Source organism: Lagopus leucura, unplaced genomic scaffold (assembly GCF_019238085.1).
Source record: "Lagopus leucura isolate 7727_CA_CO unplaced genomic scaffold, USGS_WTPT01 Super-Scaffold_100043, whole genome shotgun sequence".
Classification (NCBI taxonomy): domain Eukaryota; kingdom Metazoa; phylum Chordata; class Aves; order Galliformes; family Phasianidae; genus Lagopus; species Lagopus leucura.
The window spans coordinates 3,777,877-3,794,231 of record NW_024962290.1 but is presented as its reverse complement, the minus strand read 5'-3'; the positions used below and the strand labels follow the sequence as shown (position 1 = coordinate 3,794,231).

General features: G+C 53.8%; 2 protein-coding genes across 3 annotated transcripts; both read right to left on the bottom strand.

The window, feature by feature from the left end:
• PNPLA1 (patatin like phospholipase domain containing 1) lies at positions 1 to 6,645 on the bottom strand. The gene is made up of 9 exons (XM_042884047.1): positions 6,444 to 6,645; positions 4,699 to 4,931; positions 3,391 to 3,456; positions 2,145 to 2,357; positions 1,550 to 1,610; positions 1,331 to 1,471; positions 1,077 to 1,176; positions 513 to 623; positions 1 to 4 (listed from the first exon to the last, which is right to left on the bottom strand). Exons 1-9 carry the CDS (start codon positions 6,643 to 6,645, stop codon positions 1 to 3), a joined length of 1,131 nt encoding a protein of 376 aa, XP_042739981.1.
• Positions 6,646 to 9,492: 2,847 nt separating this feature from the next.
• On the bottom strand, positions 9,493 to 13,557 carry LOC122187140 (apoptosis facilitator Bcl-2-like protein 14). 2 transcript variants are annotated; one of them, XM_042884412.1, is made up of 6 exons: positions 13,518 to 13,557; positions 12,068 to 12,789; positions 11,421 to 11,540; positions 10,950 to 11,011; positions 10,468 to 10,731; positions 9,493 to 9,995 (listed from the first exon to the last, which is right to left on the bottom strand). In XM_042884412.1, exons 1-6 carry the CDS (start codon positions 13,523 to 13,525, stop codon positions 9,948 to 9,950), a joined length of 1,224 nt encoding a protein of 407 aa, XP_042740346.1. In that variant the 5' UTR covers positions 13,526 to 13,557; the 3' UTR covers positions 9,493 to 9,947. The 2 variants fall into 2 exon arrangements, with proteins under 2 accessions (XP_042740346.1, XP_042740347.1); XM_042884413.1 differs by having other exon boundaries at positions 9,493 to 9,992.
• Positions 13,558 to 16,355: the final 2,798 nt, after the last annotated feature.

The following is a 16,355-nucleotide window of genomic DNA, read 5'->3' as shown; positions in this document are numbered from 1 at the left end:
TTACCTAAGGGAACAAGCAGGTGGGTCATTGAGTCAGGGAATCAGAAACCCCAGGGATGTTTGGACTTGCATAGGGATAGCTGCCTGTGGAATAAAATCATTCTCTGCAAGTCCTGTTGCTAGTTGAGTGCAAGGTAATGGGCAGCAAGCTTTGGGCAGGCATGGCTGAGAACTCTGTCTAGCAGGGTAAGTGCCTTGAATGCTGAGAGTTTAGTGCCAAAACATCACTTGGTGGAGATTCCTCGTGTTCCATTAGGACAGAGGCCAGCATGTAATTGCTCTGGAATACACTGCTGTGGGGAGGTGGCACTAGGCTGGTTTGTAGCTTCTTGCAGATGTTACTGAATAAGTAGCAAAACATTCCAGGGGTGAAAAGAAAAATAGGCTCTTTAAAGGTGGAGTGTCACAGATTTGGAACTTTTAGCCAAGCTCAGTATCAGTGACTGATGGGTGAGAGCTCTCTCGGGGTTTCCCAGCTCTGTACCCTGACTCCCCTCTGCTCCATATCTCACCTCCTGGCCCCAGCTCTCTTAGGCAAACCAGGCACCACTGTTCGGAGGAGCTTCTGGAACCGTTTTGCCATGGAGCTGATGTCTTCCAGCAGCCCCCACAGCTGCTCCAGCCTGCAAATGCAAAGTAAACAGGTTGAAGGTCTGGTAACTGCAGCAAAAGGGGGAGAGTGTTAACAGCAGATGTACACTGTAACGCTCCTTTCCAGATTCAAGCAATCCTGTGCTAGTTTCACTTGCTCTCTAAGAGCTTGTCTTCAGGTCTGCAATGGAAGAGGCTGCTGCTAAGCTTATCTTGCAAAGGCAGTAGGTGTGCATCACCTTTTCCTGGCTCACAGTACAACAGGGACTCACAGCAACCTGCCCTGCCCCAGAGGCTGCTCTGGGTGTTTCCCATGAAGCTGCTGCCTGAAGGATGCTGCCGCCTGCTGCACCCCCCAGTGCTGCCTGTAGGATGCCAACCTGCCCATTGCCAACCTCACACTGCATCCCTTCATGCTCTCACAGAAAGCACAAGTGGATTATGCATCGCTCTCAGCTTTGGTGCCTTTATCAAGATGTCCTTACCCCTTCCAGACGAACGCCGGCAGCTTGTATGGCTGCAGGAGGACCTTTGACAGCGGATCCTGCAGTTTAAACACCTGCTGCTTCTTCCACCGAGCCAGGTCTGCTCCCGAGAGGACAACACAAGAGTAAATAGAGACCCGTCATTAGAAATAACCCAATAAATGCAACACTTCTTCCTGTCCAGCTGCTCCTGCTGTAGCCCTCGGTAGCTTCAGCCACCCTAAAACCCACAGTGAGTGCCCCAAGTCCTCTACCTGGGAGGAAGCGCGGTGCCAGGTACTGTGGGACACGCTTGCCCAGACTGTTCAGCATCCTGTTGGGCTGTGGGAAGTCGTTCTTCCCACACATGCTGGCAAAGCGGAAATTGCCGTCGAAGTAGTTCACACCGAAGGCATCTGTGAGATAACAGCAAGGTTGGCCACACGTTGGGTCGTGTTTTTAGGCTGCTCTTTGGGTCTTGGGGTAACACTTACTGTTCCTGCACAGGAAAAGGGCAGTGTCCTGGTACCCTTGGGAAAAAATGTCGTTCAGGACCTGCAAAATGAAACACCAGAGGTCACCGCAGAGCTCTCCATGCAAGGGAGAGGCAGATCTGCCCCAGGCTGTTTGGAGGTGTAGGTTGGGATGGACGGCCTGGGAGCACCGTCAACATCTGATGGTTTCCAGCTACAGAAGCACTGATCCCTTGTGGGTATTCAGGGCAGGGTGAGTTCTGTTCCAGATCGGCCACCCATCAGCACTGCCCACCAAAAAATCAGAGTGGGGGCAGCCCCAGAGTCTGAGCCTCCCCTTAGAACCTGGTGGATTAATGCTGGAGGTCAATATGAGCCCTAACACTGGGGAAGGCAGATCCAGCCCTAGTTTAGAATGGACTAAAATAGAATCATTAAGGCTGGAAAAGGCCTCTAAGATCCCCAAGTCCAACCTCACCCCACCATGCCCACTGAGCATTTCCCTCAGTGCCACGTAGCTTTTGAGCCCTTCCGGAGATGGTGACCCCCTCACCTCCCTGGGCAGCTCATGCCAATATATTATCAAAGCAAAAGGAAAAGGGACTGGCTGGCTTACCATGGTGCTGGGTGGAAACAAAGCATAGCTAATCCTGCACAGGTTTTCCACCGAAATCTGAATGCTGCCATTGAAGATCTGGAAGCAGTAGAAGATGGCAGGGCAGTCCCGTGGGCAGATGTCGAGCTCTCCCGTGAATGGGGACACAGTGATCACAGCTTCCTCCAGGCTGGAGACGGGCTGCAGGCCCGTGAATCCCCCATCAACGTAACGCTGAGAGGGAAGTGCAGACAAAATTGGGTTTATGCATGGGCAGCATCAGCAGGAGGTGAGCAAGAAGGTTGTGACAGCCCCACATGGCCGTGCTTCCCACCCCTCGCCTTTCTCCCAGTCTCAGCTGTGACACACCGTGGTTATTAAAACTGAAATATAATTAGCTCCATTCACAAGGCTTTGTAAAATTGTTCCAAGCAGCGTTGTATGAATTTCAAGTCCTGTGTTTCAGGCTGGGACTTGCTCTGCTCTTGGTGTGAGCTCCATCAGTAGGGTGCCCTCAGCGGATGAGCGTCGACAGAATCGCTCAGTGGGCAAGGAAAACACCACTGGCTGTGTTCTGAAAGGAAGCTGAATGTGCCACCCACCTTGGTGGGATTCAAGGTTGCAAGCACTGCAGCAGATGTGCATGAAATACTGGTGCACAGGAGCCTTGTGCAGCACTGTCTCTAAGCCTTGGGACCTGTGGGCTGCAGGCTGTGCTCTGCACACTGAGTGCAGCCAGAGGGCTGACCTGGCACCTGAGGGCAGGACAAGACCTGCCTGCAAACCAGCACCGATGGATCGTGATGTCCTGCTCAGACTGCATGTAAAATACAAGGTGCTGCTCTCCTCCTTCGCTTAGATGTAGCAAGCAGCCAGACTGCACAGGTTGCCTTCAGTGCAGCGCTTTGCAGAGTGGCAATGCACACGTGGCTGGGGGAGGATCCTCCCACGAACTTTTAGTATTTCAGCTTTGCAAGCCTGCACCTGAGTGAATGAGGACATCGCCTGTGCTGCAGACAGATCCTGCCCAGGTGATGGCTTGGAGACGGCCGTGGGAAGGCTCTGCCATGGGCAAAGCAGCAGAGGGCTCTCCGGGTGGCTGTTCACCCAGCTATAATGGGATGAAGAGGTGCTAAAAGCCTTTATCATCCTCCATTAACCAAAGAAGATGTCTGGACACCTATATCCCTCCATGCTCATGGGGACACAGGAATTAAGCCCAGGAACCTGCTCTCCAAGGGTAGGTTTTATTGGGAGTATCACTCACCACACCTCGGTAGGACGGAGGGATGAACCCGCAGTAGATAGGAAGGAAGCAGCTGCAGAGGAGAGCCTGGGGAAGGAGAAGGCAGAAGTCAGTGTTCCTGTCAAGGCTGTGCTGAGCACAGGCTGCTCTGCAGGGTGCCTGCACCTTCAGGCATGACAGATGTGTGAGCCAGGCTCCATCCCTCCTGCTGCGTGTGGCTGTGTTGAGAAGAAAGGTTTCAAGAAGGACAAAACATCCCGTTTCAACAAAGCTTCTCTGGGCACAGCACAGCACTTCATTTCTGTTGTATGGCTGCCAGCGCTGTCAGAGCTGGACGTCCATATGTCACTGTAAAACACAGCTGCTGCTAAAAGGTGAAACTTGGAGGTTATTTTTTAAAAAAACCAAGACATCCTCACGATGCATTTTCGTTCTGTGGAGGTTTTGCAAAGGCAAAGCCACCCTGCTGGGCACGGAAATATTTCTCACCCATCTCATCAGCTGAGAATGAGCGTTCAGGGCTGTGGGTTCAGCCAGGGCAGCTTCGTGGGCTGAGCTCTGTGATGCTGGGATCCTGCCCCCAATTTGGGGGTTAAGCAGCAATCTGGGGTTTGGTACCAAGGCCGCTTTGCCTGGGCCTTTCCTCCCAGAGAAGTGCTGAAGGGAATGAGGAAAAATTGCTGCCAACAGTATTTGGCCAAGGAGAGACCTATCCAAGAAGCACAGAGGGCTTGTTAGTATTGCCACCACTCTTTGCAAAGGGCCATTGCTGCTCACAGACAGCCAACACACCAACATTGGCTTCTTGAGCCTGGGAACAAACCTGCTCTGCACCTCACAGCATCTCCCTTCCTCCTGGTGGAGCTGATGGTGGTGGGACCACAGCTCCAAGAGACCTTCCTGATCCCCTCCCGTCTTGGGGAGGAAATGGCACAGTTAAGGTTATAGAGTCATAGAATGTTTTGAGTTGGAAGGGACCTTAAAGGCCATCCTGCCCCACTCCCTGCAGTGCACAGGGGCATCCACAGATCCAGCAGTGCTCAGAGCCCCTTCCCCTGACAGAAGGGGGTCAGCAGGGTTGGGACATCACCGCCTCTGTGGGCAACCTGTGCATTGCCTCACTGCCCCTATTGTACAAAACTCCTTCCTTATGTCCAATTTAAATCTCCCCTCTTTTAGTTTGAAGCCATTTCCCTTTGTCCCATACAGCTGAACAGTCTGTCCCCTTCTTTCTTACACCCCTCTTTAGAACATCATCAACGCTTCCGTGCCTCCACTCCAGTGGCTGGGTAGGAGTCTTCCTATGGACACCAAGGGATGATCCTTTACCTGAATGAGCTCCTCGTTCGAGCTGAACTCGGACACCATGACGTTCTGGCCGTCCACCACCCGTGTCAGTGAGATGTGCAGCCGCCCCGATGCCACCTGGTAGGAATCCTCTGGGAGCCTGCGCTGCAGCACGGCCCTGAGGTTGGCCAGCAAGCTGCACTTGGGGGACAGGGGACCCAGCAGGGTTTTCCGGGCTTCCCTTGCATTTGCATAGAACACTTCTTTCAGGTCATCTGACAGGGGTGGGAAAAGAGACAGACATGGTCAACATTGCTGCTGCCCTACGAGTTGTATTTTCAGTCTTGTTAACATGCCCACAGTTCTTGTGGATCTGCACACGGTGCCATTCTAATGGGGAAAATAATCCCTATAACGTCTTCAAAGGTCTGGGGACTTCCCTGGGCTGAGGTCCCCTCTCGTCTGAACACACACTGAGCTCCTGGCAGCATTAATGGGCATTATGGGCGTCTGCACATCCTGGGAGCTGGATTTAAGGAGCAGAACTGCCCGGCCCCAGTGGGGATCATGGGCTTGAAATAACAGGGAACAGAGGATCAGTACAGCCCAGAGTCACGCTGTGTGCAGAAACAGAGAGGATGCATGGGGGAATAGCCATCCTCAGGCTGTTATAGCGTGGCCCTGGGAAGCTTTTCCATCTCCCTCATTCTACAAAGAGCCCTCCTGGTCCCTGAGGGCTCCCAGAATCTCCACAGCAGCTTTTGTAGGGGCAGACAGGCTGTGTCCTGAGGGCAACCGGAGCAGCGTGGGTATTAAGAAGGGTTATCACTGTGTGAGCGGATGTTCGGCCACGTGGAGCGATGATTAAAGCTTGGTGGGTTCATTCAGGGACCTCGGCCAAAAGAGCCACAGGCAGCCCAGACATTGTAGGGCTGGAGATGGGACAAAGCCTGCACGTGAGGTCACTGCAGCATCCCTGCTTTGGGGATAGTGCAGCCATCCCGTGTCCCTTCTCCATCCCCTCCCACAGCCCCAGGGATCAGAGGGGAAAGCACTGAGCACTGATTTTTGGCAAGCTCATCTGGGCAGAAAGGGCAGCACATCACCTGTTGCTTTGTCTGAATATATCTGCCAATGCTCTGAATTATTTTGCTAGAGCTGAATGGCTCCAGCATCCAATGGATGTTCCAAGTGCTGGGCATTCCCTCCTTACTTTCTCCTTCAGTATTTTGACCCTGAAACAATCCTCTATCTGCATCGCTTGGGTCGGTCTTCAAAGCCAAGCCTTGTGCACACTTGTTTGCACGCGGTAGAATGCGGTTGTTCAGGCAGATCAGTGGTTCTGAATTGATTCTACATTATTGCTAAAGGGGTTTATTTCTGCAGCATCCACTCAGCTGCTGCTCACAGCCCCTTAGAGCTGCAGGTTCTGATCCATGGGGATGGAGGCTGTGCACCCTGCACACCTCAGTGTGCTTTGTGCTGCATCTCAGCACTCCCCAGAGCTGGAAGCAGGGGGGAGGAGGTTCTCCTTCTGCAGGATGTGCCAATAGGACAGACAGGTACGTCCAGATTTGCCCACACGATATCGCCTGACCATCTGAGATAAGGCTCAGACAGCAATGACTGCCTTATTCAGGGGACACCACCCAAAATTGCACCAGAAGTGACATCACCTGCACATTTGTGTCTCATCAGGGGTACGAACTGCTCTGGTGACACATCCCACTGCCCCACCAGCACGAAGCCACTGCCGCCCCCCAGCTCGTTGTCTCCCATCTCCTTACCCAGGCTGATGCCGCACACCACGGCGGCGGCGATGAGCGATCCTGCAGACGATCCGTACACTTTGCAGGCGGATTTGAGCAGCTCGGGGGCCAACTCCAGGAGGGACTGAACCACCCCGACCTGATACAGCGCGAGGAACCCACTGCCCGAAAAGGAGAGTGAGAAAGGGGTGCCCGGAGCACGCAGCTCCTCCGCAGCCATCTCCAGGGCAAGTGTCCACCTCGGTGCCTTCCTCACCTGGCGGAGCTCAGGCTCTCATCTCCGAGTGCATCCCTGCTGGTGGTGGAATCCAGAATTTTCTCCTTCTTTTTTATGGCGGTGCTGGAGGTGTGGATGTTCTCCAGCTATTTTAATTGTTGCCCGTGCTAAAAACTGTTCTCCCTTTATCTAAACAGTCTGCGTAATCCTCCAGCACGGGCAGCTCGGCAGCTCAGGGCTGGATGGAGGATTCCCTTTCACATGCAGCGATCCCACAGCTGCACAGCACCTGGTGCAGATGGATCCCACACCGCTGTGCCCCCATCCTCAGTGCAGCCACACAACTCTTCCCCTTTGCTTCACGCTTCCTTCTTCAAGGGTGTTTTTCTAAATAGGATTCACCTTCAATCCTGGCTTAGGCACAGCTCAGCACTGGGTGAGTAAAGGCTTGTATAAGGCACTTAAAGCCAGAGGGCGTTACACAAGGGGTGGATGCGGGGCGTTGCGCAGAGCACCGCTCAGTTTGGAAATAGTGCTGGCAACTGCTCCCTGTTGGAGGCTTTGGATATTCTTTGGGGAAAAGCAACACAAGGGGATGGATCTGCTTTCCTCTCCCCTGGGCTCTGCTCTTTTCAGGGCTCTGCACTCCCTGCATCCCAATGCCCAGCAGTGCTGCTCCCTCTGGGCTGCTCGTTACAGCTCAGGATAGATGGAGCCCGTTCTGAGTGTCCTTTCAGCCTTCATAACCTAACGCTGCTGCTCACACAGAGAATAAATAATGCCATTTTAAATGGGTTGATTAAATATTACTAACTACTGTGCTGCTTCTGTTGTCCGAATACATACAACATGCAGAGTTTATCTTGGATGTTGCAAGCCCTGCAGGAGGGCAGGCAAATGGTGACATGGGGAGATGCACGGTGAGTGCAGGAAGACTCACAGCATGGGAAAGAAGAACTCCTTGTTGAACCAGGACTGGACCAGGAGAGCCAAGGGACACAGGCAGGATGGACAAGAGGACAAGGGACATGAGGACGGGGAACACCCACCCCGGCAGGGCAGAGGCAGCACCCCAAAAGCCACCAGCTCAGACCTGCAGGGACGCAATGAATTACAGGGGGGTCCTCGGTAGATGGGAGAAGGGTGAAGGCAAGCAACATCTGCCCTTGCCTGCTGCCATCCCCATGGACAGAATGCTCCTTGGCCAAGAGCCACGCTCCCGTGAGATGAAACCTTGTCATCATCCTCTTAGTGACAGCGAATTGGGCATTAATTGCCTCCTTAAGTGCTGGGCTGATTTTCTAAGCTGCCCTCCCCCTCCTGGCACCCAGCAGAGCAGGATTAGCTGGGACTGATGAGTCGGGCAGCGGTGTCCCAGGCGTGCAGATGGGAGAAGCCCCTCATGGCAGCGCTCACAGATCAGCGCCCATATGGCCCATGGCCGCGATCCCAGGGATTTTCGGGGGAGGAGATTGCCTGTTGGAAAGCACAGCGGGGACTTCAGGGCAGGATGAAGGTGATAGAGTTGGAAACCTCTCAAAATCCCCGGAGCTAATAGCTTGTCCTGTTTTAATGCCTCCTTTAATACCTTCTGTGACCACGGGCAAGGGAGGTCTTGGGTTTCTAACTGAGGGGTTTAGCCAAGATGCTGAGGTTGGTTGGGTGAAGGGATCTGGGCTGTAGGAGATGCTCCAATCCTCGTCCCCATTGGGGTTGGGTTATTTAGGACCTGAGGATGGTTGTGCACAGGCTTTGCCCCTTGTTCCCCATGGCACCAAGCGCAGGAGGAGGAGGTTTGGTTCAGCTGCCATCAGGAAAAGCACAGGAAAAGAGAATGGGAAATCAAAATCATTTTCCACACTGGCGCTTTGCCTGGTGGGTGCATCCCATGTGCCAAAGCGATGTCCTCTGGGAAGACAGAGAGGAGACAAACCCCAAATCTGTTCCACACAGACCCTGATCGTGCCTGAGGATGCAAAGCACATGGGGTACATGGTTCCCATTGCCCCAGTACCACCCAGCTCCTCTCCCCGCCAGCACCGCCCCGGGTGCTGCATGCCAGGCAGGAGCTGCTCTGCAAACAGGACAGAGCAGTTTCGGTTTCTCCAGCAGTAAATATCACCACGGGCTGGGATCTGCCCAAAGGGAAACCTTTGGCACCACCGGGCAGGAATGGGATTTACCAGCATTGGAAGCGTTTCCTTCATGGCTTTGTGAACGGGGGAATTGAGGGGTGCACATAGGGATGTTCCTTCTGGCAATGGCTCTTTCCCTGGCTTGTTCTAATTGGGATTTTATAGGGGCAGAGATGAGGGTGAGGAGATGCCCATGCAGGACCGTGTCTTGGCACGGCACTGACCCCAACCACAGCCATTCCCTTTACCCCCTGCCCCTCCGCATGCTGATGACCCCAAATGTTGTCCCTTTTGCCCCAGGCTGGGTTTGAGCTCAGCAAGGAGCTGTGGCCACTCCGGCCCCAAGCCAAGCACACTGCTTTAATCCAGGGCCCTGCTTAGGGGTCTGGATAAAGATTAGCTGTGAACATTCCCCCCGATTAGGGTTTAATCCCTTTGACATTTCACATCTTCTTAGACCTCATAGGTGAGACCCTGGCAGCTCCAAATCCCTGAGTCCTGGAGGGAGCTGCAGTGAGTGCAGCTTCGGGGACACTCAGAGCAAGCTTCCCCCAGCTCTAGCTTTCAGATCAAGCTGCTTTCATAAATAAATCTCCTTTTTCTGGAAAGGGAATGGCCATAAATAGACAAGAAGGGCAGGAGCTCGCCATGTATCTGCTGTAAAACCTGCTTTGTGTCACTTTGAGTTGGCTTGAAAGGAGAAGCTCACAACAGCTGTAGCAAAGCAAACTTTATTCCATGTATAACATGCATCCACATTTCCTCTGCCTTCAGACAAGCCTGGATGTCACACAGGGACCCATTTATTTGAGTTTTAAGGGTTTTTCTGAACTGGACCCTTGACTGACAGCAGAAGCTGGAGAAATTATAGCCTGCATTCACAGATATGTAAGAAAAGTTGGTAAATAAATACATGCACACACACACAAATGAACCGTGAGGCTCCACACGTGCATCTGGTGAGAGCCAAAATGGAAATTCAGGGCAGTCTCAGAAATGTGGGCTTTTCAGACCCTTTGCCCCCTGCCAGGTGGGGTTTCATCTCATCGTGCCACCACGGTGACTGCTGTGGGTTTCCTCTGTGGATTTTCAATCCACCAACCCGCAGGAGATCCAGGCCACCTTCAGAGGCTGCGTCCCAGTCATTGATGTCCATCACTGGGGTCACCATCAGTCCGGGCTCTCACAGTTGTCTGTGCTGAACTTCGCTCTGTCCTGCTGACAGGGGAGGAAACAGCCGTGAGGCCCTTCCCAAACCAGACGGTGCTGTGGGTCTCCCCTACTGGTCAAGGAGGAACTTCATTCCTATATCTCAAGATGAAACTTCTCACAGTGCAGCTCGTATCCATCGCCCCTTCTTTTCTCCTTGCCAAGAGCCTTCATCCTCTTTGCAGCCACACTTTAAATGCTGGCATGCTGTGACAACCCCTCTTGAGCTGATGCTGCCATGACCTGAGCTTTCTGCTCTTCAGAGTGAGAAGACTCACATCCTCCAGGTCCCCCTCGCAGGGCAGTCCTCCAGCCTTTGGCTCCTCTCTTACAGCCACACTCCCATTGGAGAGCCCCTGTCCCACAGGTCTCCCGCTCTCCAGCATTGTGTCTCCATGCCCCATCACTCCCAGCATGATCCGACTGCCCACCCTGGCTGTCATCACACCCTGACCCCATCCTCTGCCCAAGCCCTCCTTACCTGGAGGACTTTGCTGTAGGACAAGGGCGCAAACGAGTCTTCCAAGTAGCGGGTGCCGAATCCCATGATCCTGTTCACAGCCTGGTTGCAGATGCCGGCCACTTTGGCAGTGAGGTGCACTGTGAAGGCAAACTGGATCTCCTGGGGGTTGACGTTGGGTCGGCTGGCCGTCATCTCCCGGCGGACGTAAGCATCAGCCAGGTTCTTGAAGGAGCTGTAGGACATGTCTCTGAAAAACGTCCGCAGCCGCACGTCTTCCCTCACCTGTTGGAGAAGCAAAAGAATTGGGTTCATTGAGGGCAAACAACGCGGTGTGTCAGCCTCGAGTTGACGCCTTCGCATCTCGTGAGGATTGCAGATGGGAGAGGGCAGGCAGACAGGATCACACCCTGGTGGGGAATTCGAGGGCACCGTTTCCTTGATTTCACTCAGTTGTTGCACTGTGTCAGAGCGAAGGTTCCCCTGGCCCCATAGGCTCTCACCTGCCTGTCCAGCTCATCTCCAGCCTCCTGCAGCAGGGCCACAATTTCTCTGATGGCTTCATCTGCAGAGAGAGCACAGCCCCACGTCACCTCCAGCCCCACGTCACCTCCAGCCCCATGTCACCTCCAGCCCCACATCACCTCCAGCCCCATCCCCAAGCCCCATCCCCAGGTGCTCTCTGGGCAGCACAGCTGCTTTGCCCTCCTAAGGATCCCCCAAGCAGCACACATCACCCTCCATTCCCATAAAAGCCATTCCAGCTTGTAGCCAAGTGCTTTGCCTGGAAGAACTGCCCTCTGCCTTTGGGTTTGTCCCTCCCCAAACCAAGCCCTGATGCCATAAATCCCCCCAATGGTTCCCTATGGCTCTTTATGTTGCATCCTTGGGACGCAGAGACGAGTTCCACACAGGCTCTGCACGGGGACAAATCCCACTCCACAGTGTTTTCAGTACCAAAGTGCAGCACTCACCGACCCCATCGGTGCAGGTCGGCCCTGGCAGCCGCTCAGCCCTGCGCTCCCCACTGCCCTGCACGATCAGCCCGACCTCCTCCGAGACCCGTGCATAGTAACCCTCCGGCTGCTCGGCCTCTGCAGGGAGAAAAGCACTGGTCAGAACCAGGGATTGATGGAAAGGCCGGCGCAGACCCCGTTGGCACGGTGCCTGCACCCACCCCAGGTTGTGGGATTGCCTCTCCTGTTGGCGTTTAGGAAGGGGTGAGGATGTAACACAGGCGCTGCTGCCGTGGTGGCTCCCACCCTTCCCTGCAGCAAAGCAAAAGCAGCAGGGGATGGCACTTGGGTGGTTCCGGATTCAGTGTCTGGTCTCAAATGCAGGTTGAAACTAAACTAGGGTGAACTGTTTTTGCTGCAGGTGCACATAAAATTCTGTGCGTGGACAATTGCCCTGGAGCAGCGTGCAGTAACTTGCTGCATCACAAGTCACCATAACAATGCATAGTTGTGCTCCTCACCCAGGGGATCCAATCAGTTCAAGCAAAATTGACCCTTTCCTGGGGCAGCGAGTCAAGATTGGAGCTTCCAAAGGAACAAGAGGGTGATTCTTGGGTAGGGTCAGCACTCCCACACCCCAGGTCCTGTTGATGGAGGGCTCTCACCTGTAGGGCTGGATGCAAGGACGTGCCGCAGGGGCAGGCAGCTGGGGCGCTTGGCCCTGGCCCCCGCCTCACCACGCTCCTCCTCCACGTTCTTCTTGAAGGAGAAGACCTTCTTGAGGCTGGGTCTCTTCCTGGAGGCTTTGCCCAGTGTAGGGGATGTGCTGGTGTCGGCTCTGGGTCTCCTGGGCCCTTCTGTTTTGCTGCTGTAAGGAGTCCTGACATCTTTTTCCTTCACTTTTTGCCCAGCGTTTTCCTTCTGCTCCTCAGGACTCCTTTTGAACAGCAGATTTAAGAAGCTCTTGAACCAGGTGCGCTGGGCCTTGCCCTGGGGAGAGCTCTTTGTGCTTTTCCTCTTAGGCTCCAGCTCCTCTTTAAGTTCCTCCCCAGGAGCCGACGCTTTGCTCTCCTCAACCACAGCCTCCTCCAGCCCCAGCTCCTTGGCTGCCTCCTCCTGCTCCTTCTTCAAGCTGTTCTTGGCATGCGAATACTTGCCAAAGTCGCTCTCTGACCTTTGCAGCAGAGCTGCTTTCCTCCCTCGTGCTTTGGCTCCCTCCTGAAGCCTTTCCTTGGCCGCCTGCGTGTTCTCACAGCAGCTCAATGAACGCCTGACGTAGATCTCCAGCACTTTCTTGGCCCCTCTCCTGTCCAGAGAAAGGATGGATCCCGATGGCTGCCATGCTGCGTCCCATCGCTGCTGTTCTGTGGGCACAACCCGCGTTTTGCTGCAGAGGAAAACAACATTTTCAGCCCAGTGTTTGCTTTCCTGAGGACAGAGAGTGGGTGGGATGGCTATGATGGAAACTGCTACTGTTTTGACTGCAAGCTGAGGGTGTTTGAGGTGTCCAAGGGCGTATGCGCCCTTGGTAAATGATCAACCTCTTTTATAGTGTTTGTGGATGTAGGCTGCACGCTTAGGGTTTTATGATGGGGTAAAGACAGTGCTAATGGGAGAAGTGAAACTGTGCAGAGGATGAACTCATCTGGTGCCAAAGGGGCTGCTGGGTTTGCACAGGTGTAACAGGCATATTGCCCTGCTGTGTCTTCCCATCACAACACAGCCCCTAAGCCCAAATCTTCAAGCATCTCCCCTTGAAGCTGCTAAAAAAGCCAACCACAGCAAAAACAAACAAACAAAACCAAACCAGCCACAGCTGTGCACCTTCCAGAGAGACAGACCCAAACCAGTCTGCTTCCACTGCTGAGCAGAGCGCGGGAAGCCAACAGCAAAACCTGTGGGCTGAGCCATGCAGAGCGCGGAGCTGCTTGCAGGGCTGGGCACACAGAACACACATCTACCCCACACAGCTCGGCTGTTTTCCGGATCAAAAAGACAACCCCAAACCCACCCGTGTGAGCACCATTCGTAAATGCAATCACAGCAAAGCGAACCCCATCCTCCGATTGACTCCCACTGGGAGCATCGTTCTTGATTTGCTCCTTTGCTATTTACCTCTCCATTGGGATCGCTGCTCTTCTGGACGCGTGTGGAGGCCAACTCCTCAGCACTGAGCAAGGGGAGCCCTGGCCCCTCCAGCTTTATACCCGCCTGCTTTATACCCTTTGGGGCCGCTGACTCAGCCCTATTTTTAGCTCTCAGGACGGCACTTCCGCATGGGAACCGCTGTGCGTGAGTTTCAGTAGAAAGGAGAATCATTTCCTTGTGATAACCGACAGCAAAACAGAGCAAAGCATCCGTGTCACCTGGTGCACCTTGGAACCGTCCATCCCAGCCCGCCGGCTGGTGGTTTTTGTTTATTTATTTTTATCTCTTGTGGGCCGATGAGCCGTGGAGGCTTTGGAGAGCTGCTTCTGTAGGAAGAAACCGAAGTATCTCAGAGAAATGGGGCCTCGGAGCAGCGGCAGGATCTCCCCACTGCCACCCCAGCAACACTCAGGACATGGGGGCCACATAATGAACATGGCCGGGATGCAACATCCTTGAAACCCCCCCCTGGGGCCCTTCAGGCAGCCTGCTTGCCCACCCTCAAACATGAATTGGGACCTTAATCACAGAACCGTAGAATGGTTTGGGTTGGAAGGGACCAGAGAGATCACCTGGTTCCAGCCCCCCTGCCTCCCTCACACCTCATCCACCTGTGTCCATTGCCTCCTCCTGCCGGCTGCTGCCTGCCATCCCCATTGCTACTTTGCCATCTGATGGCAATATTTTGCACTGCACCTTGCACGGCGCTGGACACGGATGCATTTGCTGGGTGGTGATCTGTGCAATGACTGGCACGGTGATTTTGGAAAGTCCTATGGGGTTTCCATGCGAGCAAGTGCTTTGTTTTCTCCAGCTTTCAGCCTGGATGACGTGCTGCCCAGAACCATCCTGGATAGGAACAGTCTTTTCTTGATAACCGGTACAGCTCACAATTCAATGTGTCCACAGTTATTTCCTTTCAATCTCTTTCTACATTTTCTCTGGGCTGTAATTTCCTACTGCTTGAAGAGAAACAGCCCATTTCCCTCCACCTCTTCTGAACGCTGGTGCGTCAGTCTGCTATCGATTAGGAAATACCCAGTTCTGTTTTCCAGGATCCCCACCTGCTGCTGATAAACAACCCATCCAGCAGGAGCTCTGGGGCACCGAGTGGCACGTGACCACAGTGAGTGATAAGAACTTTCACAATCAACTTAATCTGCTTTTCCCCTTCAACATCCAGCTAACAAACAGCCACATCACTCTGGGAATGGAGCACAGTTTGGCCACCTCTTGTTTGCAGGTCATCCAGGATGAGTCTGTAAACGATCCCTGTTGGTGGCGGAGCTCTCATGGCTGCACGGGGATCAGCACTGATCAGCATTGAGTTAGGGCCTCTTCCAGGCTTTCCCTCTTTGTAGCTGCATTTCTGGATGTAGCCTGAAGATGCCCAAGGCAGTTTATTTAGAGATAACCAAATATAAAGCATATGATCGAGAGTATTGTCCAGTGCCTCTTGAACAACAAGCATAGGGCTTCAGCCACCTCTATGGAGGCCTGCTCCATCCCTAGAGTAAGGGATTGAACCTTCTCTGGTGCACAGGGTTTGATTTTGGGTGGCCTGGTGTGAAGCCAAGGGTTGGATACAATGATCCTTGTGGGTCTGTTCTACAGCTCTATGATATGACTCCATTCTGTGGTTTGCCCCAGTCACTGACCCTGGAGGTGATCCAGAACACGGAGACGTGGCACTGAGGGATGCGGTCAATGTGCACAGTGGGGATGGGTCAGTGCTTGGACTCAATGATCTTAATTGTCTTTTCCAACCTTAATGATTCTGTATTTCTATTTGACTGACCCAAGCAGATGCTGTGTTTTAATTGTAAGGACACCGGCCACAAAGATCCCTCTGAGCCCTGGGCACAAAAATATCTGCAGTTCAGACCTGAACCAAGACGCAGAGGATGGAGGCAGCCCAATATGGGCTGAAAAGAGAGCACAGCCAACTCACAGCACCTGCATGGCTTAATGAAACCTCTGCTCCAAGGTGCTGGTGGGCATGGGCACACGGGGGAAGCATGGGACCCCTCCCCACATGTTACCACATGGAGCACAGCCACAGCAGAAATCCCCAGCACTTCACTCCCTCTTCCCACGTGCACATGTTGAATTCCCCAGTGCAGGTGGCATTTGCTGGGCTGTTTACTGAAAGGGATGGGTTGTGTTCCAGGAAAGCAGAGTGTTTATGGCTGTCTCACCTGCATACACTGTGGGAAGAGCAATGGCCGCATTGCCCTGGGACAGAGAGACACGAGCTCATCCTAGAAGCTGGGAAGGATTTCTCATGGCACAGCCCATCCTTGCAAAAATGCCCTTTGCTTTTTTGCTTTCCGAGATCACTCCATAGCACAGCGCAGCTCAAGGAGGGCTGAGTGCACCTGGCAGCTTCCCAAGCTCAGGAGGAAATCCCCATCCAAGTCCAACGGGATCCTTAGTCATCGTTGGAGGAACAGATGGAAGGCAGCCACACGCACTGCCTGTGTGTGCTGGGGTCACCACCAGCTCCAACGAAGCCAGCTGTGCCAGCCTGGGGAGCCATGGGTTGCTCAGGAGTCACCAGGGCTGCTTCCACAGCAAGATGGGGATGGGAGAGCAGTCAGAATAAAGGCACCCATGAGTGTGTATCTATCCCAGGAGTGGCACACGACCAGGATGGGAGCCCCACTGAGCAGCTTGGCTGGTGCTGAGTGACCTCCAGCTTTTGCTCCTAGCAGAAATGTTGGCATCCTTCCCTGCCAGCACCTCACCAAGGCTGTGAGGCAGCGCTCCTGTACCCCAACAGAGATCACATTCGCTGCTGACCTG